The sequence below is a fragment of the Cynara cardunculus genome (genome assembly GCF_001531365.2).
Source record: "Cynara cardunculus var. scolymus isolate 2C chromosome LG 12, CcrdV1, whole genome shotgun sequence".
Classification (NCBI taxonomy): Eukaryota; Viridiplantae; Streptophyta; class Magnoliopsida; order Asterales; family Asteraceae; genus Cynara; species Cynara cardunculus.
The window spans coordinates 2,195,441-2,218,187 of NC_037539.1; the positions used below are offsets into that span (position 1 = coordinate 2,195,441).

The window sequence follows — 22,747 nt, forward strand, 5'->3', positions numbered from 1 at the left end:
ATTTGGTCCCTGTAATTTGTCAAAAGTAACATATTTAGTCTTTGCAGTTTTGAAATTACAAAATGACTATTATGGTTTATAAAAATATTCGAACTTGGAAGTATCATCACTCTAACGGTTGTTAAAAGAATTCCGTTAAATGAGGGATATTTTCGCTCTTTTGTCGATTTTTTATCTATTAACCAATCAAAAAGCATCGGACCAGAATCATAAAATTCATGTGATATTTCATGGGATTTTGTAGGATTTGTGTATAATAATGTTTAAAATATTTGTTTTGTAAAAATCAATTAATAAAAAAATAATGTAATAATTTTTATAATTTCTTTTTCTATATTGTTTATAAAAACGAATTCAATTTCATTCCAAATCTTACAAACCACAAACATCAAATATTAAAAATCCTTACAAATCCAAATCTCTCCGATTCCAAATCCCTCAAAACCATACCATCAAAACAAACAACCCCTTAAAGTTGCATTTGGTACATGGGACAGGACGGGACAAAAAAAAGACAAAACTCATTGTCCCAAGTTTAGCGCAGCATGAAACATAACAAAAACTCATTGTCCCACGTTTCGTGTCACATAGGACAGGGACAAGAATTGAAACAAAGTGAGACAACATGGGATAAAAGAGGTTTTTTCTTGTTCCACTAAAATAGGTGGAACAAGATGGGACAAGAATGAGACATGAAATAAAATATTACTAATCTACCATAGTTCGATATATAACTTTATTATGGTATTTGTTTTAATGGTCATCACCGCTGGTTTCGGCCACCGGTGGTACCTCCACCTCCACGACAACAACATCCTCCATCACATCCACATCCACCGTCCACCATCGTCCATTGCCACCTTTACCATAGTCGACTATCGAGCACCATTGTCCATTGCCACCATCACTACCGTCGTTTCTCACCTCCAACTCCTCCTCTACTACAACAACCTCCTTCACCACCTTTACAACTACCGTCGACCGCCGACTACCACCGTCCATTGTCACCTTTACAACCACTATTGGCCACCGCCACCACCAACACTACCACTATGGCCACCTACAACTCCTCCTATACCGCAACAACCTCCTCCATGACCTCCACAACCATTGTCGGCCACCGACCACCATTGTCCATTACTACCTCTACAACCACCATCGACCACCACCATCTATTGCCACCAACACTACCACCGTTGACCACCTCCAACTCCTCCTCTACCGTAACAACCTCCTCCATGACCTCCAAAACCACTGTCGCCCACCGACCACCATTGTCCATTGCTACCTCTACAACCACCATCGACCATCGACCACCACCAACTATTGCCACCAACACTACCACCGTTGACCACCTCCAACTCCTCCTCTATTGCAACAATCACCTCCATGATCTCCACAACCACCGTCGACCATCGACCACCACCATCCATTACCACCTCACATCCACCATAACCACTACCACCACTATCTTCACTACATCAACCACATCTACCTCATTCACCGTTGTCAACCACCACCTCCACCACCGTTAATACTACATCAATTATGTCAAAATTTTCATTCAATGCCATTATATATGTATGTATTCATTTTATATGAAATTTGTGTAAAAAATATTTATAAAGTAAATATTATTTGATTATTTACTTTATTTGTGTTAATTATAACTATCATATAATATTTAAAATCATCAAATAATTTTTTAGGGTAACTTGTCTACTTTTGTCCTGTCCAATTCTAGTCGTACCAAACACCAAACATACACTTATTATGTCCAGTTTAGTCTTGTCTAATCCTATCCTCTTGTCCTGTCAAGTTATGTCATGTTCAATCATGTCTGCGTACCATACGCTACCTAAGGTATGAAAGGTGCATACGTTTAAATTTTGAAGGGTGCTTCAAGATACTTTAACAATTATCTTGCAATCAATAAAAAAACCGAAAAAGTCCTTCAAATCAACCAAAAGAAAACAAAAAGAAGTCACTGAAATGGTGGAATTTGCTAAAATACACACAAGACTTATTCCAAACGTAATCTTGCATTTTGATTACAAGATTGATTTCATTTTAAGAAAAATTAATTTTGTTTACCAAATTGACACAATTAACCGTTCTTTAACCAAACCGTATTAATTTTTCCATAAGATTAAACTACAACTTTCTAAACTTTTAATCCATTTTAAAAGTGCACCATTTGACGGAGAGAGATAAGGAGTCTCCCACAAATTTGGATATAAAATAATGTATTTGAACAAAAGAGAAAATAAAATGTTAATAAAAATTGATTTATGTCGGATGGGTTGTTAATCGGGTCGGGTCCATAACATTGCTATTTGGACCGTATAGACCGGGCACACAAAGCATGGATTAAGGGGCACACGCCCCGTCACAGAGAAGAGAATTTTCAGCCAAAAATTTCCCCCTTTTATTCTTCCAGATCTTCGTCTCCCCCATGCCCTAATCCTCTGATCGGAACCATCAAACCCTAGCTATGGCGATTCGCCACCTTCTCAAGCTCTCTCGGCGCTCTCAGCAAACCCTAGCAACCACCACTAGATCCGCTTCAACTGCCACCGCAGTGTCCACCGCTTCCGACACTCGCGCACCAGCTCCACCACCTCCTAATCAAATGATCTATGATCGCCTTGCAGAACAAGTCAAATCGAAGCTCAAACGGCTGGAACATCCTGATCCTAGGTTTCTTAAACACAACTCGCCTATCCCTGCTGCTGCCGATCATACGTCTCTGCTCACTTATCCCGAGACGCGTATCACAACACTACCTAATGGACTCCGTGTCGCGACGGAGTCTAACCTTGCATCCAAGACGGCTACCGTCGGGGTCTGGATTGATGCAGGATCGCGATTTGAGACCGATGAGACTAATGGTGTGGCTCATTTTCTAGAGCATATGATATTTAAAGGGACTGCTAAGAGGTCGGTTAGGCATTTGGAGGAGGAGATTGAGAATATGGGAGGGCATTTGAATGCTTACACTTCGAGGGAGCAGACGACTTATTACGCCAAAGTGATGGGGGAAGACGTGCCTAAGGCACTTGATATTCTATCAGATATATTGCAGAACTCGGCTTTTGATGATAGACTGATTAATCGTGAGCGTGGTGTGATTCTTCGTGAGATGGAAGAGGTTTGCATGTCAACACTATTTTTCTGAATCTGTTTCCCATTGAATGAATATCTTTACGTTTGCGCACATTGTCGACTAATTATTATCATTGTCTGTTGTAAAAGTATTTCACTACATTTGATGTTGAGAACACCCTTCAAACATTTTCCTGCATTTTCTAGCACTAGAAAGGTTCTGCACACTTCTATTTGAATTTGGGTAGATGAGTGATGAACGCGTTTGGTCTGTCTTCCTATAGGATACCCACCCACACACAGCGATCGCCTTGCACTTGGTTTCAGTGAGTACTGTAACCTGTGGATCTTTTAAGCTCGTGACTTTTGTGAAGAGCGCTGTCTTAATTATTTTTGTGCACAAAATTAGTGCCACTTACTAAATTTACTATGATAATCGTCAAAGATTATGTATAAATTATGCACTTGCACACACACATACATAAATTCTGCTGCAATAATTTTTCCAAGATATTCATGCATTCGTACTTGCTATGCTAGTGTCTTTGGAGAAGAGATCAGTTGAGTAGAACCAAAATATCTTAAGCACTAGAAAAGAGGTGTTTTGAAGTTTGTACAAGATCAAAACCAAGTTGGAAATAACGGTGTATACAGTGGCATATTTTAGAATAATATTTTCTTGGTGTTTTCCTTCTCTGAAACTATTTAAATGGTATGCCTGCCACTGTAACTCTTGTTGTTTCTGAAGCAATTAGCACAAGGTGGTATCCAAATGGTGAACTACACAACAACTAGATGGGTATATGATAATAGGAACTATCAAGTGATAGGCATATACTTGTACAAAATATCAAAATAAAATAAGTAGTTATGCCACATGAATGCTAGTACTGCAATATTAATTTGTGGACATTTCATCATTGATCAGGGACGGACCCAGAATTTTTTTCAAACGGTGGCACCATTTGACTAAGAAAATGACACTCACAAGATTCGAACTTGGGTCTGGGGTGGAATACAAGCCTTGCAAACCAACTCTACCAAATAAAACTTGTTCTCATTGTAGTTATGAAATACATACAGTGGCACCAACAAATTAATATGGTTGCACCTTTCACGAACCTAATTTTTTTTTACCCTTCGACGGAGGAATAATACGGTGGCACGTGCCACCATATGCACCACTATAGGTCCTTCCATGTCATTGATCCTTCTATTTGTTCTTTTATAAATGCAGTTCCAATAAAAAACAGCTTGAGAGAAAAATGAGACTATTTTCTTCTATCGAGGAGATTTGGCTACTATAGTCTTGAAACATGATAAAGGCTTTTCATTTGACTGATTTATGATAAGTATTGTCAGTAATTGAAGTGACTATAGTACAGTATGTCACCGTGGACTTTCAGCATTCCAACCCCCTCCTGATGTCCATGTCTTTAGAGCATATGGCGACATCCCTGGAAAATGCATTGCCAAAAAGTATGCAGCGCCTTTATATGTCAGGACTGACTTGGTCACTGAACAACTCAAAATAGTTGGTGGAGATGTAAGAAGCACTAGAATAAAATCTTCTTGATTGATGGGGAGTGATACCTATTTGGTTTTTGTGTCCTTACTCCATGCGTTCTAAATTTTTCCGCTTTGTCGTTTTTGCATAATGATCTTAATAGTTGTGGTCATACTAAATTTACAATTCCTGTTGCAGGTAGGTGCACAGACCGAGGAAGTCATTTTTGACCATTTGCATGCTACAGCTTTCCAACACACTCCTCTTGGTAGGACTATTCTTGGACCTGCTGAAAACATTGAGAAGATTACAAAGAAGGATATCCAAGAGTATATTTCAACCCACTATTCTGCCCACAGGATGGTACTTGACTTAAATTATCAATCCTGTGTGATTTTGAGACTGCTTTTGGTCCAACTGTTCTAATAACAGTTCAACTATTTATACTAGTCCCCCTTGTTATGCCTTCAGGTTTTTACAGTTGACAGCAGAATTCTTATATGATTATATGCTTCAGGTTATTTCTGCCTCTGGAGCTGTTAAACACGAGGATGTGGTGGAGCAGGTGAAGAAAATGTTCACAAAACTGTCAGCCAACCCCATAACTACCTCACAGTTAGTAGAAAAGGAGCCAGCATTATTCACTGGATCAGAGGTGTGCACTACAGATTTATATGGCTTAAGTTCCGGCATTCTCATAAGCACATGCCTCTGATATTAATAATTAAATATTAATTGAAACCATGGAATAATCAGGTTCGCATGAGGGATGATGATATGCCTCTTGCACAATTTGCCGTTGCATTTAACGGGGCATCATGGACTGATCCTGATTCAGTTGCCTTGATGGTCATACAAGCTATGCTTGGATCTTGGAACCAATCTGCCGGAGGTGGCAAACATATGGGGTCGGTATTCCCTTCTTTAATTTATGATACAATTCTGCCCAGACTCCTCGCCCATATAAAAGATTTACATGAATATAGTTGGTTAACAAATGTCTCAACCCATCGATCCTTTTTTCTTACGGAAGGAGCAGATGATGTTGTAAGAAATATATTTATCATGTTCTGTCTTCCTATGTTGCCTGGATGGCCTTGACATCCCCTTTGTGACTTTTGCTTTTTTTTTTTTGCCCTTTTTCTTTTGGTTTTATCTTCTCTCTTGTTTATGGGTGTTCACAACTTGATCAGGATTTGAAACATGTTCTCTTCCATTCGAACTTCTAGCTATGCTTTACAAACGCCATTGTTATTGCGCACTGCATTTTAGAGTTGGTTTGTGAGACTTAATGGCGCTTTTTGTAAACTATGTACAGCTCACAGCTTGCGCAGATACTGGCTATTAATGAAATTGCTGAGAGCATGATGGCTTTCAACACCAACTACAAAGACACAGGGCTATTTGGGGTATATGCTGTTGCGAAGGTTTGTGACAGAAGCAGAACCTTTAAGTTTATATTTTTTAGCAGGTGCAATGATAAACGATTACCTTTTTGGTGGAAAAAGGCTTGCACTTATGTTTAACCTTTTATGTAGCATCATCTGATATGATATTTAAAAGTATTAAGTACATACTTACTGATGCAGATATGCATGTGTATATATATATATATATATATATATATATATAGCACTAATAATTGGGTGCTGGCCTAGTTAGTCGTGTGTTGGTTCCAGTAAGAGACTCAGTTGTCAGTGGTAGGTTTGTCTTTCTAGTTCACAATTATAATCGTTTTTTATGCACTAGGCTTACCCACTTACTTCAAATTTTACGAATGATTACTGTCATTCTACACTTGAAATGCATTGCATACATGTTCTTGAACGGTGTTGATGCTGCAGAAGATTTGGAACCCTTTGATAAGTAATGACTTTGTGTTGGAGGAAATTACAGAACAACATTTGCATTGAAATGGAGGTAACTGAACAAGGCTCCATCAGAGTGGCTTGCGGTTTAATAAGTTTCATGTAATCACGTGAAGCATTTTTGTGACCAAATTGTATGAGGATCTTGATAGAATGATAAAATGTGTTATTTCATGGGTTTAGGAACTTCCCATCTTTCCCTCGTACAAGTTAGAAAAGGGAAAACAAAAGGCTGTTAGGTTATGTAGTGGGAAATGTCCAATATATAGATTATTTTGTGGGTGAGCCTCAGTTTTAGATTATGCTATTTATTGTGAGTCAGTTCCGAACTTTCACACCCCATCCCTTGAAAAAGAGTTAAGGTCAGAAGGTCACAGTCAAATTGGAAAGAAACTCTTATGCAAAATGCCAGGGAAGTGATAATATCCCCCAACACAAAGTCATATATGGTTTGTCAGTTTCTAAGAATTTTGTAGTATCCTCTAATTTATTAAAAATATGCTTGATATAATAACTGTACCACATCTGGTTTATTGAACTTGCTAGCATTCTATGGTTTGGATATCTTGCTGAACTGTCTTGCATGTTGGTAGGTCCACCTATTATATTGCATGGTCTTTTTCTAGGTTTAGATTGTTTGCCGTCCACAGAGTTGATGACAATAGCTTTATGAAGCATATTGTCCATTTTACTGTTTGTATGGTGCGAATTAGGCATCATCTTTGCCAAAGTTTGAGTTCATATTTGCAACCGTTTTACTACTGATCACTACAAACATTTATCAGGGCATTTCTACTTTATTTAGTTGCGTGTTAAGTAGAGGCTTCTGTGTTACTCATTGAGATTGAGGTTCGGATTGGTGATTACTGAATGCCATTGTTCATTTCTTTTGTTCTTTCTGTAGGCCGATTGCTTGGATGATGTGGCTTTTGCAATCATGCAAGAGATATCTAAACTCTGTTACAGAGTTGGGGACGATGATTTACTTCGTGCTCAGAATCAGGTAATCAGGGTGTTGAATATGCATTTATATCATATTGTTTAGTTTTATTAGTTTCGGCCTTAAATCTGTTATTTTATCAAACAGGAGTTTTGATGACAATTGGGCTGCATCTAAAAAGTAGATTAAGTTATATTAAGAATAATATGTACCTCCATTAATTTTTTACAATGTATAGTTACTGAACTTTAGTCACATTATACAATTTACTTGGTTATCTGCTGCGAATATGCGATATTTCAGCTCCGGATCAATATGAGAGTTTAATAGATATGTTGATTTGTTGATTTTTGACCACACTGCATTTTAAGATCATGTGTATGTCGCTTATGAACCACCACTCGGAATGCTGGCAGGGCACCAGCTAGTAAGGATTCTCTCTAAAGAAAAAACATTCCAAATAGAATTCTCGTTTCGGGTTTCTATTTTACTTATTAGAAATTGATTGTATCAGCTAGTAAAGTAGGCAGATCATCTCATTCACATTGTCTAGAGCAACATGTTCTTCGAGATGTACTGAACTTTATTGTACATTTTGCAGCTGAAATCTTCATTGCTTCTCCATGTTGATGGAACCAGCCCTACTGCTGAAGACATTGGTCGCCAGGTACATCAGGCCTCGTTTGACAACTTTTTTAAATTTTGGTTTCGCGTTTATGTTTTTAATAATCTTTAAACCTGATAGAAAAAGGATATTTGACAACCATTTACATTTTCCCAAAAACCAAAAATCGGTTTAACAAAGTTTTATAATCACTAGTTCTGAATTGTTAAGCTCAAATTTGATGTTTTCATGGCTTATGAAAGTGGTTCTATTTGACTATAATGGGGTTATGGCTGCTTTTGGTATGCGGGACAGGATGAAACATGACAGAACAAAAACTTGTCCCATTTTTGGTGTGACATTTAGATTTTAGACTGGGATAGGAAATAGGTGGAACAAAAATCAAGAAGATGGGACAAGATTGGCAAATTACTAAACCACCCATGTCAAAATAAAACCCCAAAAACCTTGCACAATTCTTTCACTAGCCTACCTCACTCTAGCTTATCCAGTCCAGTCTGTGCACCAAACACACCCTCATAGAACACTTTCTAGTTTACGTTTTACAATTTCCATCTTATTTCCCCAAAACTGAAGTAAACCAAACCAAACGAGCTATATATCTCACATTGAGTAGGATCTGGTGAGGCCCTGCTAAATGCGGTTTGATTTCATTATCAAACAGGAATCAGAACACCATTTACAATAATAAAAAGTTGACATAAAACAACCGAGGGTACCGGCTTACCTTCTCGTCTAGTAAAACCATGATCATGCTTTCCAGAAGCCATTTTACAGTGCTACTCTAAATCTTTATGATAAATCCAAAAAGCATACTCGCATTCGTGTGGAGAATGCCATTAACTAGAAATTACATTCCATTTTCTTCTGGTTCTTCTAGGTTAGCTTGTGTGCATGATCTACAGAATGGTGCAATGAACTCTTCTTATAGTTGGCTGTTTTTCGTGTTGCAGCTAATTACTTATGGCCGAAGAATTCCATTTGCCGAACTATTTGCCAGAATTGATGCAGTCGATGCTGCCACCATCAAACGTGTAGCCAACAGATTCATATTTGATCAGGTAAACCCTCTTTTTTCTCCCTTCTTACTTATCTGCTCTAAAAAACCGTTTTCCTATTCGTTCGCATATCGAGGTTCTCCTTTCCTTTCTGTAGTGAACATGACATTGTTACTTCATCCGTCCCAAAATAACTAAAAAATGACATTTTTGTATAAGCCTGTCCCAAAACAAGTGCCCGTTTTCCCAACGCTTACCTGTAAGAGTCGACACTTTCACTTAACTTACGGGGTAAGATTTTAGTCCATTAAAACGGCATCATATGGAACATTTTTATCCGGTAAGCTCTTACCTCTCGGTTCTTGTTATCACTCTTACCGGGTAAGATTCTCAATTCTTGTCATGTTCATCTCATGTTCATTCGACAAGGTAGAGTGACACAGTAAGCACTTCCAGGGTAAGCGCTTAGTAAACAACACCTAAAATTTTCTCCCTCACTTACCGGGTAAGATTCTCGGTCCTTCCTATGTCTCTTACCAAGTAAGATTCTCAGTTCTTGTCATGCTCATTCAGTAAGGTATCAACACCCAGTAATCACTTACCCAGTAAGTAAATTGTATGAAAAGATTTGGTTTTTGAGTAATGAATGATGTTTTGTTGATCAGGACATTGCGATAGCAGCATCCGGACCAGTGAAATTATTGCCCGACTACAATTGGTTTCGTCGTCGTACTTACATGCTCCGCTACTAGCTTACTTCTCTCTTTTTCTTCCTTATTTAACCACCGATCTTTTAAAACCCGACCTAAGGGTAAAAGTACGATTTTGACCTTTTTCAATCAGAGAATAAGACTAGGGCTTCTTGTATAGCCTCTCTTTCTTTCTTTCTTTCTTTCTTTCTTTCTTTACAACTTCAATTCAATGTATACGCCAACCAAACCAAATGTACGCAGTTTTGGTACGTTTTTTTTTTTTGCAAGTTGATTATTGATTCAGTTTCATGACTTTTTGTATGGGCTATATAGTTGCAAAACCGGTTGGTTTTTGGACCGGTCAAAATCACTACCTCCACTTGCCTGAACCGGTTCTGGCTGGATCCGGTTCATAGGAGAAAAATAGGGACTGGTTGTAAACGGTCGGACCTAGAGGACTGGTCCCCTAGCTAAGTGGTCCCTTTTTTTAATTAATATGCTAACTATTTCTTTTGTTTTTTATTATTATATATTACTTGGTTTTTGATAACATTATTGTTGGTAAATGTGTTAAAATAATATACGTTACTTATTTGATAATAAATAAATGAAAACGTTAATATTTTAATGTTAAGATAAATTGTTTAAGAAACATAAATGTTATTATTATATACATGAAATTGTTGAAAACCATTTTTAAATATTAATTTTAAAAAAATGTATAATATTAATTTTTGATTTGTTGAAAACCATTTGTTTTACGGGTAGTTTAGAGTCACCGTATTTGAATCTTTATGGTCAAAAAAGAATTTTTATTTTTTATTGGATTTGAAATTAGGATATTAAGACATTTTTGACATTTGAAAGTCAAGTTTAAATGAATCAAAGACTACTCTAATATATAGGATCAATTAAGTTTTAAGAAAAAGAACAACCAACGAAAACACGACACTTGGTAAAATAAGTTGACCAATCTCGACCAACCTTGCTTCTTTGCATGATAGATGATTGGGCATAATTTCATTTTCATTTTTAATTTATTTTATTTTTCTCATTCTTAATATATTTTAAAAAGTAAAACCACATTCATTTCTAAAGAAATAAAAATGTTCGATCCATTGCAACATTTTCACTTCCTTTGAAATAACGAACTAAATACATTTGGTTAAATGTCTTTTTACTATTAGAAAGATGTTTTCGCTTATTATAATGGGATATCTTTTAATTTTAGTGTTTCGTTTTATTATTTATCTACGTCGATGTAATATGGTGTTTAGTGATTTTGATAAAACAATAACGTTTTTATTTTTGAATAGAATATAAATTTAAATATATCATAAAAATTTAAAAAAAGAAATACATCAATATTAGTATCGAATTTACTATTTAAAGTTCTGGGTTTTTTTTTTGTATAATTTCTGTAATTCAATATTTTATTTATAATTTAACTTAGATCTAATAACGAAGTAATTTATTTATCGTTTAATAATATAATTTTTATAAATATAATAATTAAGTATTTTATTATAACTAATGATTATTCTAATTACATTTTAGATTTTTTATATTCAAAATGAGATGTCTATCATGTATTTGATTATGTTTATTTATAGTTAGTTACACAAATTCAAAAATGAAGCTTTAATAAGTTGTGTTTACGCACAATTTACTTGTGATCTTGAATTTTAAGTAATATGCATCAATAAATAGTATTTTATGCATAAAAATGATTTTTAAGAGTTTTTGTCAAATACATTATAGTATAGTATAGATAAAACCGACAAAATCAAACCATGCACTTAGTAAGATTTCTGTTTAAACTATTGTTTATTAAATTAATCAATTTTTTAAAATTATATTATTATTTATTTATCAAAATAGATGTCAAGTTAGTTTGTAACTAGGACTTTGGCCTACTAAGAGGGCAAATATTTAAAACTCCATCTAATATAAAAAGAACGTCAGATATAAATATGAGAAGTTTATTTTACAAACCATGTAATTCTTGCAAACTTTACAAATCGATCTCAACCATACATGTGATAATCAACGGTGTGGATGAAATCAGTTTCTGAATTTACTCTCAGCTATATTTTATAACCTCCTATAAATTTCAAAATAAACAAAACCAATAGTTGAGATTATGTTTGTAGGGTTTGTAAGAATCATATGGTTGGTATTTGAAATTCCCCCTATATAATGTATATAAAACGACAAATTGCATGAAAAAAAGTAACGTACTTTAACTTGATTCTTATTTTGGGTGACGTACTTTCAAAACTTTCATTTTGGTTCCTAAGATGTAAAGTTTTAAAAATTAAAGTACTCGGGTAACCGGTTATCATGCTGATGTGGTATCCAACTCAGTATCATTTGCTGACAGGGTTAGTGACATAGATTTTTAATCTAAAATTAGTCTTTTTTTTAGTCTAAAATAAGTCTTCAACCGGTATCCAGGTACTTAAATGTTTAAAACTTTACATCTTAGATACCAAAATGAAAGTTTTAAAAGTATGTTACCCAAAATAATAATTAAGTTAAAATATGTTACTTTTTCATATAATTTACTTTTAATAAAAATAACAAATAATAACAAGTAGTTGATGTCCTTAATAATACTTTATATGGAGTATTTTGTAGTATCTATATTGTATTTTTCTATATTATTATTTATATATTCGAACAAAAATATTCATCATATATATATATATATGTATGTATGTATATATATATGTATGTATGTATATATATATGTATGTATGTATATATATATGTATGTATGTATGTATAGTTTTGTATTGACCGTTAGCATTCAAAAGAGTATAATTAATATGGTTATAAAAATATAAATATATATTGTGTAATAAATTTTTATTAAAATACATAAAAAAAGATATAGAAATACAAAAAAACCAATTTGTAGCATGTGCCAACTTCCAAAACAGGACAAGATTGAGATCAATTTGATTATTCAATTGGTCAATAAATAAATAAAAACTAACTATAACGATGGTGTCTGATTGGTTTAAATTTGGATACTAAAGGTTAAAAGTACCTGGAGGTCCCAAATTTAAATCCAAGGAAAAATCCTCTTTGTTGTCATGAATGTTTAAATGCGGTGACTCCATGTTACTCACAAAGCAGGCGACCGTCACAGGATTAGTCGGCTCGCATATTGAGTTGGATATCCAAGTTAATAAAAAAAAACGTAAGCAATTATTTGATACATATATGACGTGTGGTTTGCGATACAAATCATTATGATATGAATTTGATGCTATCGTGGAATGAAAATTGACTAAAATAGAATGGTGACATGGAAATAGATATTTTTTAAAATAACCATATTTGACAGGTTGAATAATATCTGAATTCTTCAATTTCATTCGTTTTTTTAAAGCTCATATCATCAAGAGGTGTACAAAGGCTTAGAAACTGTTTGGTAGTTGCTAAATAATTTAGTTCAAAATGATCAAGTGGTCAAAATGATTAATAGACTCTCATGATATAGTGCAAAAGACTATCTGTCTCTGTCGTAGCTCTTACAAGGTAACATTCTCGGTATTTACCATATTTATCCCGTAAAGTAAGTGATCTAGTAAGCACTTACCAGGTAAACATTTAGTAAAAGATCTCTTACTTTAGGACAAATTAAAATATAAATGTGAACACTAACGATTTGTTTGTTTAAAAAAAAAACTCTTATATGCCTCTTATGAATGATTCGTTAAAAGATAGGGTCATTCACACTGTTTGTTTTTTTTTTTTCCAATTTTTCAGAGACACTTATATATTATCTTCTTCTTATCTGGTAAGAGGTAAACCAACATTTTATTTGCCTCTTATTGTTCTTCAGATCCTCAGCAACAATGTTTCTCAATCGATTAACCTTAATCAATCATTTATCTCAATCGATCCTTACCAAAATGATACTCATTTCTCTCAATTAATATATTTTAATAGAATTTAAATATTAAAGATATTTTTGTTTTATAAATACAAATTATATAATTTATCTCAATCATTACCAAAATGATACTCATTTCTCTCGATTGATGTATTTTAATAGGATTTAAATTTTGTAATAATAATGAATAAATATGTGAAATTGCATAAATCTATCTATAAATTCAACATTAAAATTTTCTGATGGGTAAAATAGATAGTTTAAACAAATTCAAACATTTATCAGTTTGCAAAAAACAACAGTCTTATTGATTCCACTTTCAAATTTCAACATCACCTCTTATCAATCAAAATTAAAATAAGATTTCAGTTTTCAACGTCTCTTAAGAAAACAAACATGGATTAACGTACTTTAACTTGATTTCTATTTTTGACAACGTACTTTAAATACTTTTATTTTAGTACCTAAGATGCAAAGTTTTAAACATTTAAGTACCCAAGTAACTTGTTGAAGCATTAACTGGTTATCATGCTAATGTAGCGATTGATGCGATATCCAATCATGTATTATTTACCGACGTGGTTAGTGATATAAATTTTTTTTAATCTAAAATTAGTATTCAACAGATTATCCGAATACTTAAATATTTAAAACTTTACATCTTAGGTACCAAATTAAAAGCTTTAAAAATACGTTACTCAAAATATGAATTAAGTTAAAATACATTATTTTTTTTTATGCAATTTACTGTTTAAAAAAATATAAAAGTTGAATCAAAATTTTACGAAGGATAAAAAGTCCAAAACCCCCCTGATGATCTCATCCTGTGCATAAAGCCTAGTGGGGGCTAAATCTGGCATTTACTACAATTAAATAATAAATAAACAAAGTAATGACACATCACACAAGGGAGGAAAAGTGCAAAGGCCGTCATGCACAATTATTCCCCCAAACACTTTGATTACAATTTTACTGTTCTTTTAATTATTAATTCACTTCAATTTCCATTTTTGTTCTCAACCTCGATCCATCCATTCCCAATTGTTAAATCCCATTTCTCACCATACTATATATATATATAAAAGCACACAGAATCAATTAACCGCTGTTACCGAGCTTTTTGGTTGTCAATGGCGACATAGAGCTGTTGCTTTGATTCGAATCTACGCCACGCACTACATTCAACACTTAACCAACTGGTAATTCGCCTAAAACCCTAATAAATATGGTGGTTGTTTGTTTGATTGTGGATTGAAGTTGTTGTGCAAGCTCTTTGTTGGTTATATCCAGTGAGTTGTATTGATTGGGTTTTTTGTTTTTATGGATCAGATCTGTATCGATTTTGTGATGAATGTGATGCCAATTGTGTAACTGGGTGTGTTTGAATGTTTGTTGATGTGGATTTAAGTTGTAATTTGAGTATTCGATGACAATTTCAGGTTGATCTGAAGATCTTTCTGCTGGCGTTTACTTGAATTGTAAAGAGTTTGTGTTTGGAATTTGGAAAATTGAGGGTGATTGTTTGCTCGATCTACTTTAGTTGTATCGGTTGCGTGGTTTTATGGCAATTTCAGTGGTTCTCTGACATGAGATTTTTGAGTTTGATGTTACGATAATGTAACCGTCACGAGGTTGGTTTCGAATAGAGGGATAACTTCCCTATACCACTGTTTACTTGACGATAATTCGGTGAGCTTTGATGTTATGGTAGGCTGCCATTTTCATATCTCGTGTGAAGTTAAGGTCAAACATTAGTTTTGATTAAACCAGTGGGTGGAAGCAGGCTGATAGATTTGGATATGAGAAGACCTTTATTCCATAAGTTTTCCTTAATTTTCGGCCCTAGACCGCCATGGAATTGGCTGCTTCTGTGTTTTGTTAGTGTTTCTGCACTTATTGTTTTGTTTGGTTCTTCTTCTTCTAGCGCCTTTGACTCTGTCACTTTTAGTATAAAATCGGACATTTATACAAACTATAGAAGATTAAAGGAACAAGCAGCCAGTGATTATTTGGAGTTAACGAGTTTATCCACTGGGAGTAGTAGTCATCTTAAGGAGATTAGGCTTTGTGGCAAGGAAAGAGAACATTATGTTCCTTGCTATAATGTGTCTGCGAATCTTTTAGCGGGGTTTAAAGATGGTGAGGAGTTTGATAGGCATTGTGAACTAACACGAGACCAAGAAGACTGTTTGGTTCGTCCTCCAAGAGACTATAAAACTCCCCTGAGTTGGCCACTTGGTGGAGATGTGATATGGAATGCAAATGTGAAGATTACTAAAGACCAATTTCTTTCTTCTGGGAGCATGACTAAAAGGTGATTATCTAATTTTGGGTTGGATAAACGACTCAAAATGATAAGTTTCTTATGTTTATGCCCTCATGACTACACTCCCCCTTGATACTATGTACCTTGTGAATTTAATGACTGCCCATGACGTCTTCCCCTCAAACCTCTTTTAGGTTAATGCTACTGGAAGAGAATCAAATTTCTTTCCACTCGGATGACGGGTTAATCTTTGATGGCGTCAAAGAATACTCCCACCAAATTGCAGAGATGATAGGGTTGAGTAGTGATGCGGAATTTCTTCAAGCTGGTGTAAGTACTGACATATGCTTAATGAAGTTATCTCTGTTCAATTTGTTGATAACTTCATCACTATTAACGGATTTTCTTCATTAGCTTTCCCTAGAGTTTTCTTTTATTGTCGTCATTACTAGGGTATATCTAATTAGCATCGGATAGTTCACCTTTCTCTTTTGGAATATATTCAGTTGTATTACACGCTGTGTCTAATTCACTTTCTATATTAACAGGTACGCACAGTACTTGATATTGGTTGTGGGTTTGGTAGCTTTGGTGCTCATTTGCTCTCATTGAAACTAATGGCCGTCTGTATGGCTGCATATGAGTTAACGGGTAGCCAAGTTCAATTATCTCTTGAAAGAGGTCTTCCAGCAATTATTGGCAACTTCATTTCAAGGAAACTTCCATTTCCTTCATTGTCGTATGACATGGTTCATTGTGCACAATGCGGTATCCTATGGGACAAAAAAGGTAGTTTTGCTGATGTCTTTTAATACATGAACATATGTTCAGTAGACTAACCTCCATCTGTATAATAATTCATATATATGAAATTTAGCTGCTTAAAATTTGATTACTGTTGCTATATGTTTAATGGATTTGTATAAGAGTGGTTTTTCTTCTGTCTCTAATGGTATTTCATAAATTAGATGGAATGTTTCTTATTGAAGCTGACCGGATTCTCAAGCCTGGAGGCTACTTCATTTTACATGGAAGCTCATCAAGTACAAAGAAGGGAAGCATGGCTAGTCCTATCGAAGAATTCGCTCAGAAGATCTGCTGGACGTTTATAGCTCAACAAGAAGAAACGTTCATATGGCAGAAAACTATTGATGCCCTATGCTACTCATCCAGGTGAGGTTAATACTTAATACTTAATAGCATATTAGTATATTTTACTTGTCTTGTTTTTCATCTTATATCTTTTAAAAAATTTATGAGGGCATTCTCTTGTGTTATGTGATTGAGTTTCTAAGTGCTGCAACCAAATTTGCTAAGCAAAGTTAAGTGGTGGATTGACCTTTTAGCTCATAACCGCCTATAGAAATTGATACATAAGCCTAAAGCAGAAGCGGTTCCTTTAAATGTATATAACATGATCATTTTTAGATTATGAACATTTGAGAACTAAAAGTTTCATATCATGTTATTTTGATAAGTTACTTATCTGAATGACTAGTTTTAGTCTTCCAGTTAATCAGAAAAGGATGAAGAGATGATCTTCAAATTGAAAGAAGTCATTTGATGAAAGCAAGTTGAGAAAAGTTGATTAATATTAACTATTGAAATGCTTAATTCCATGATTACTTCTAGTTGAAATAGTGTGGGATGCTTAATTCCATGGTGGCTGATTAAGCAATCTTCAGTAATTGAATCAGCAGGGGATGGTTAACTTCTAGGTGGTTGTTTAAGTGGTTCTAAGTAGGGATTTTTAGAACACAACTTACTCCTGAGTCCTGATTGCTTTTTTATTTTCTCCTTCCAAATTTTAAGTAAAGATTGAGGAATATTTCAGTAATTTTTATTTGGTTACTAATTGCAGCAAGCAGGGTGTCATTCCACCTTGTAGAGGACAGGAGGATATTCAGTCCAGTTATCAGCCACTTGCTCCTTGTATAGGAGGGACTGCCAGCAAACGCTGGATTCCCATTCAGAACAGGTCTTCGAGTTTTCAAATAAGCCCTGCTGAGCTTGAAATTCATGGAAAGTATTGTTCTAATGCAACTTCTGTTCTTTCAAAATAATTGCAACAATTTCCATCTTGAGTTCTCCCAAAACAAATGCATTGTTTCCTTTCTTGGCATAAATCCATTCCGATGATACTTATTTGTTCTTTAGTAATCGTTACAATATACCAATGACATTATTTCTCGTACGCAAGCCCCCTTTATTTTAACCTTATTGAGGGGCATTTTATATATTTCACTAATGGTCGAACTCTTTCATTGAACTATTATGCCTAGTGAAATGTTAGCATTTAATACGTTTTCATCTGTTTGATTCTAGTCAGTTATTAGTATCCCTAAGATGTTGCAGTAATTGATACATGTTTATCTCCACAGAAATTCAGCAGGATGAATTCTATGACGACTTTGAGTCATCACGGTTAGCTTTGAGAAATTATTGGTCTTTACTTACACCCTTGATCTTTTCTGATCATCCGAAAAGGCCTGGGGATGAAGATCCTTTACCTCCATATAATATGATACGGAACGTGATGGACATGAATGCTCGTTATGGAGGTTTGAACGCCGCGTTTTTAGAAGCAAAAAAGTCGGTATGGGTGATGAATGTGGTGCCTACTGGGACCCATAATACACTTCCACTCATACTCGATCAGGGTTTCGCTGGCGTTTTGCATGACTGGTAAGGATTTTTATACATGATTTATTGTATGCCGTTCCTCTATTTTCAAATCATATGCCCACGTTTAGTTCATATCAACAAAACATTCGTTAATCAAAACCATGCTTTCACTTTTTTCGAATTGCACCCCTTTACAGTCCACACTTTCAGGGAAATATAACATCATAAATTTCACATATTAACAATGGGGAAATAAAAATGGATTCTTTATTGGGGACAAATGAGATAAAATATGGGACTGGTGAGAAGATCATTAATAGTAGCTTTAGTTAAAATTGTCACTAAGGCTATGTTTGGAGACTACCTAATAAGCTAGTTGTTGGCTGATAAGGTAGCTAATGGTTGACAAGCTAGTTGTTGGCTTATTAGTTAGTTGTTAGTTGATAACCTAATAATGTTGGTAAAAACTAGCACTTGAGCTATATAATGTAAGATGACCTAAACTGATATGTTGAGAAATAAATTTGAAAAATATAAGGGTCATAATTGGAAAAGGTGGAAAAAATCCCGTGGAGCTTATTGAAAGACTACTTGAAGTAGTTTTTCAAAAAACTAGTTTATGTATGGCTATCTAAACAGTTTCTTTTTTCGATAAGATCAAAAAATAAGCTAGCTTATGGTTGCCAAGCATGGCCTAAGAAAGAGAAGTGAAAACAATGAGTGTGATGTTGATTCAATAGAAGTAAATTCCAAATTCTTATATCTGTATCAACAAAGATTAAGTCGGATTATGTCGTTTTCGCTGGCACGGGGAGTATGTAGAGTTTGAGAGTTATCTACAAGTATTAATGTCAACGTCGTATCATTGTGTTCCATGCTTAGATTCTCCCTCTAAATAAAGGCAACTTTTTTGTAGTCAATGTGAATCTTCACTAATATTTCGTTACCTTGGGTAAATTTGAACTTTTGACTTCATACATAGTTTTATGGAAATATTTTACTATTACTAGAATGTCTAAAAATAGGTCATTCTAGCTCAGAAATTTGCCAAAAAAGGGAATTGTTGTGTTATACCTATTTGGGCATCTAAAAGTGATATTCTTGTAATTTTTACGGAACGAGGGGATTGATACAACCACTTCTATCCATGTCTTGAATGTGACATGATGTTTCTCTATTTTCTTATATATTCGAGTATAGGTGCGAACCCTTCCCAACTTATCCACGCACATATGACATGGTTCATGCAAATGGGCTCCTCTCGGACTTCATTTCAAAGGGATGCAGCATGAAAAGCTTACTTTTGGAGATGGATCGTATTCTACGCCCTGAGGTATGTTTTATATTGTATTCTCAGTTTTTATGTTCATTTGCTTCTTGTGTATGCTAATAGTAATCCCTACGTATCAAAATTGCAATATTTAACTTAACGGGTAGTTGTATTCAAAGATAATGTTCGAGTTCGACCATTTGTTACATATCTAAAAACTCTTCTTTAATGGTAAAAGTAAAAGAATCCTATGGTTTCATATCAATTCATCAACTTATTGTTTATGATCGACAAATATGTGATTGTAGCTTGAAAATATACTAAAGAAGAAACATTGTTGATATCGTAGTGTAACACCCCTAAATTATTAAATAGCTGACAATTTAAAACTTTCAAAATCCTTTAAATTAAAACAACTTTAATAACAAAATACTTAAAGTTTACAACGGAAGGAAGACAAGATATGCATCAGAGTTCTAAACAGACAATGTAATCCTTGACGGAATTAGAATAGGTCGGGGTTACTAAAACCATAACACAAGCAGTCACTCCAATCCAATCACACAAGACCCTAAGTGATGGAACTATAAATAGCAGACTTGATGGTTTTAGCAACCGCCGACCTATTCTAATTTTGTCAAGGATTAGATTGTCTGTTTAGAACTCTGATGCATATCTTGTTTTCCTTCCTTTTTAAACTTCAAGTATTTTGTTACTAAAGGGGTGTTTGGGATTTGCTTATAAAAACAACTTATTGACTTATTCCGATGTGGCACCGGTAATATGGATAAACAACTTATACCGGTGCCAAACCTGTAATAAGGAGTTTTTGAAGAAGTTAAACCCTTCTGACTTATAATAAGTTGATAAGTGCTTTTGTAGAAAAGCATAAATTGTTTCAAATAAGCAATCCCAAACACCCCCTAAAGTTTTAATTTAAAGGGAAGATTTAAATTGTCTGCTATTTTATAAATTTAGGAAGGAAATTATCCCAATTTTCATGACTTCTAGGAAAAGAGAATACTAGTTTTTTTTTACGTGTATATCCCAAACTAGTATATCCCACTTGAAACCAGGGTCTAGAGGAGTATGGTGTATAGACCTTTTCTTAACAAAGGAGACGGAACCTGGGAAATTTTTATTTCAAAAAACCAAAAACTATACAAAATTAAAGGTGGGCGTACTCACCACAACGTAGAGTCCCCTTCTTTTACAATCCCGATAATCCGTACAAACTTACAAACCAATTTTCATATGAAACAACACGTAGGAAAATGCATTGTTTCATATGTGAAATGTTCATGACTGTGTTTTCCACACACAAAACAACAGTCACGAACCTTTCACATATGAAACAACACCGTATAAAAACTGCATTTTCACATGTGATGTTTTATATGTGCGAAACAACACATGAAAACTGGTTTATGAGTTTGTATGATTTATTGAGTTTGTAAATGATCGTGCGTCCCAAAAGGTATCAGACCTTTCCTCTATCTTCTTTCCAAAAGGGTAAAGAGGCTGTAGAATACAAATCTGTTGCACTGTATTATACAACTCGAAATACCGATATGTCTCGACTTTTTATTTCAGGGTTGGGTTGTTCTTTCGGATAAGGTGGGCCCTATAGAGAAGGCACGAATGATTGCTACACAAATACGATGGGAAGCCAGGGTAATCGATCTTGAAAATGGCAGCGATCAGAGACTACTTGTATGCCAGAAGCCATTTCTAAGAAAATGAATTATAAAAGGCCTTCTATCTAACCGTCCGATCTCATATTCATATATGAATGATGCAAGAAATTCATGAAATTGCGATGCGTACTGGACGCAAGTCAGGTGACATGATTTCCAGGCATGTTGTATTACTATTTTTAGTAAGAGAAGTAAAGAAAGGAGAGTTGCAAGATGTAGAATAGAGAAAGTTTTGTTACGCCGCGCGGTTTGAATCTTTTTTTCTTTTGAAATACTTCCAAAGCAATTCGTTACACCATATGTCTCGTGCTTTCGTTGTTGTTTTTCGTTCATTTTTTCGAGCGGAAATACGTTATGTATCGAAACAAACATATCTTGAGAAAGGTAAGGTGTGTCCAGTTATATAATGTGTGGAATGTGATATTCAAGTGCTATGTATGTTTGTTAATTGTGTCTATATGGCTTCCATAGAGAGAACAGGGATTACTTAGTCATGACAGACGTGTTTCGTTTAATTAGGTGGAATAAACCTATATTTTATTAATATAATTATAAAATAACACCTAATTCTATTTTAAAACATCAAATACGTCTTTTTATTTATATTTTATTCATCCTTTAAATTTTATTTATTGTATTTCATGCTTTTAAAATTTCATTTTATTGTCCACAAAACATTGTTTTTGTATGGTTTTTATATTTTAATTAATTTATGTTATTTATTAAATATTATTAATAATAAAATAATATAGAAAAGGGATAAAATAAAAATTGTAAACTAAATAAACTTTTTATTTTGTTGTCGTTTTTTAATTGTTTTGAAGAAAATTTTATTTTGTTTTAAAAAATATTTGTTTTACTGTAATTTAATAAATTGCATAAATAACAACTCAATAGGAGTAAGTTGGTCCTTTTATTTGTTTTGTTGTCTAGTTCTGTTTTACCAAAATGAACAGTTGTTCTGTCATATCTAGTTGGGGTACCAAATGCACATTGGTTAGAAAAGTAAACAAACGTTGCATTATACGAGACTGAATATCTTCTTTATTAGACACGTTTTACAACTGTGAGTCCAAGTGTGGACTAAACGGACAATATCTGGTACGATTAGCTTGGAATGTTCTAGATGGTACCGAAGTCAAAATGATGTGTAGCGAGTGAGTCTAGATGTGAACAAAACGAACAATATCTGGTATTGTTATTAGACAACTGTTACAAGTTTATATATTAAATTTTATGAGATATTA

The 22,747-nt window shown here is 34.3% G+C and overlaps 2 protein-coding genes across 2 annotated transcripts; both read left to right on the forward strand.

Moving 5' to 3' along the window:
• The first annotated feature begins 2,392 nt into the window (after positions 1 to 2,392).
• Positions 2,393 to 10,040, forward strand: LOC112523178 (probable mitochondrial-processing peptidase subunit beta, mitochondrial). The gene is made up of 9 exons (XM_025132669.1): positions 2,393 to 3,151; positions 4,811 to 4,975; positions 5,130 to 5,267; positions 5,369 to 5,520; positions 5,931 to 6,039; positions 7,385 to 7,483; positions 8,022 to 8,087; positions 8,999 to 9,106; positions 9,709 to 10,040. The coding sequence occupies exons 1-9, from the start codon at positions 2,495 to 2,497 to the stop codon at positions 9,793 to 9,795; spliced, it is 1,581 nt and encodes a 526-aa protein (XP_024988437.1). The 5' UTR covers positions 2,393 to 2,494; the 3' UTR covers positions 9,796 to 10,040.
• Positions 10,041 to 14,654: 4,614 nt separating this feature from the next.
• Positions 14,655 to 21,928, forward strand: LOC112523644 (probable methyltransferase PMT5). Its single transcript, XM_025133324.1, has 9 exons — positions 14,655 to 14,841; positions 15,082 to 15,956; positions 16,103 to 16,238; positions 16,457 to 16,697; positions 16,877 to 17,081; positions 17,770 to 17,930; positions 18,290 to 18,593; positions 19,734 to 19,866; positions 21,397 to 21,928. Exons 2-9 carry the CDS (start codon positions 15,442 to 15,444, stop codon positions 21,544 to 21,546), a joined length of 1,845 nt encoding a protein of 614 aa, XP_024989092.1. The 5' UTR covers positions 14,655 to 14,841; positions 15,082 to 15,441; the 3' UTR covers positions 21,547 to 21,928.
• The last annotated feature ends 819 nt before the right edge of the window (positions 21,929 to 22,747 follow it).

Coding starts and splice junctions, on each gene's coding strand:
- LOC112523644 (XM_025133324.1), top strand. CDS start 15,442: ATGAGAAGACCTTTATTCCATAAGTTTTCCTTAATTTTCGGCCCTAGA. Junction 15,957..16,102: donor TCTGGGAGCATGACTAAAAG/GTGATTATCTAA, acceptor AACCTCTTTTAG/GTTAATGCTACTGGAAGAGA. Junction 16,698..16,876: donor TATCCTATGGGACAAAAAAG/GTAGTTTTGCTG, acceptor TTCATAAATTAG/ATGGAATGTTTCTTATTGAA.
- LOC112523178 (XM_025132669.1), top strand. CDS start 2,495: ATGGCGATTCGCCACCTTCTCAAGCTCTCTCGGCGCTCTCAGCAAACC. Junction 5,268..5,368: donor CATTATTCACTGGATCAGAG/GTGTGCACTACA, acceptor TGGAATAATCAG/GTTCGCATGAGGGATGATGA. Junction 7,484..8,021: donor TACTTCGTGCTCAGAATCAG/GTAATCAGGGTG, acceptor TACATTTTGCAG/CTGAAATCTTCATTGCTTCT.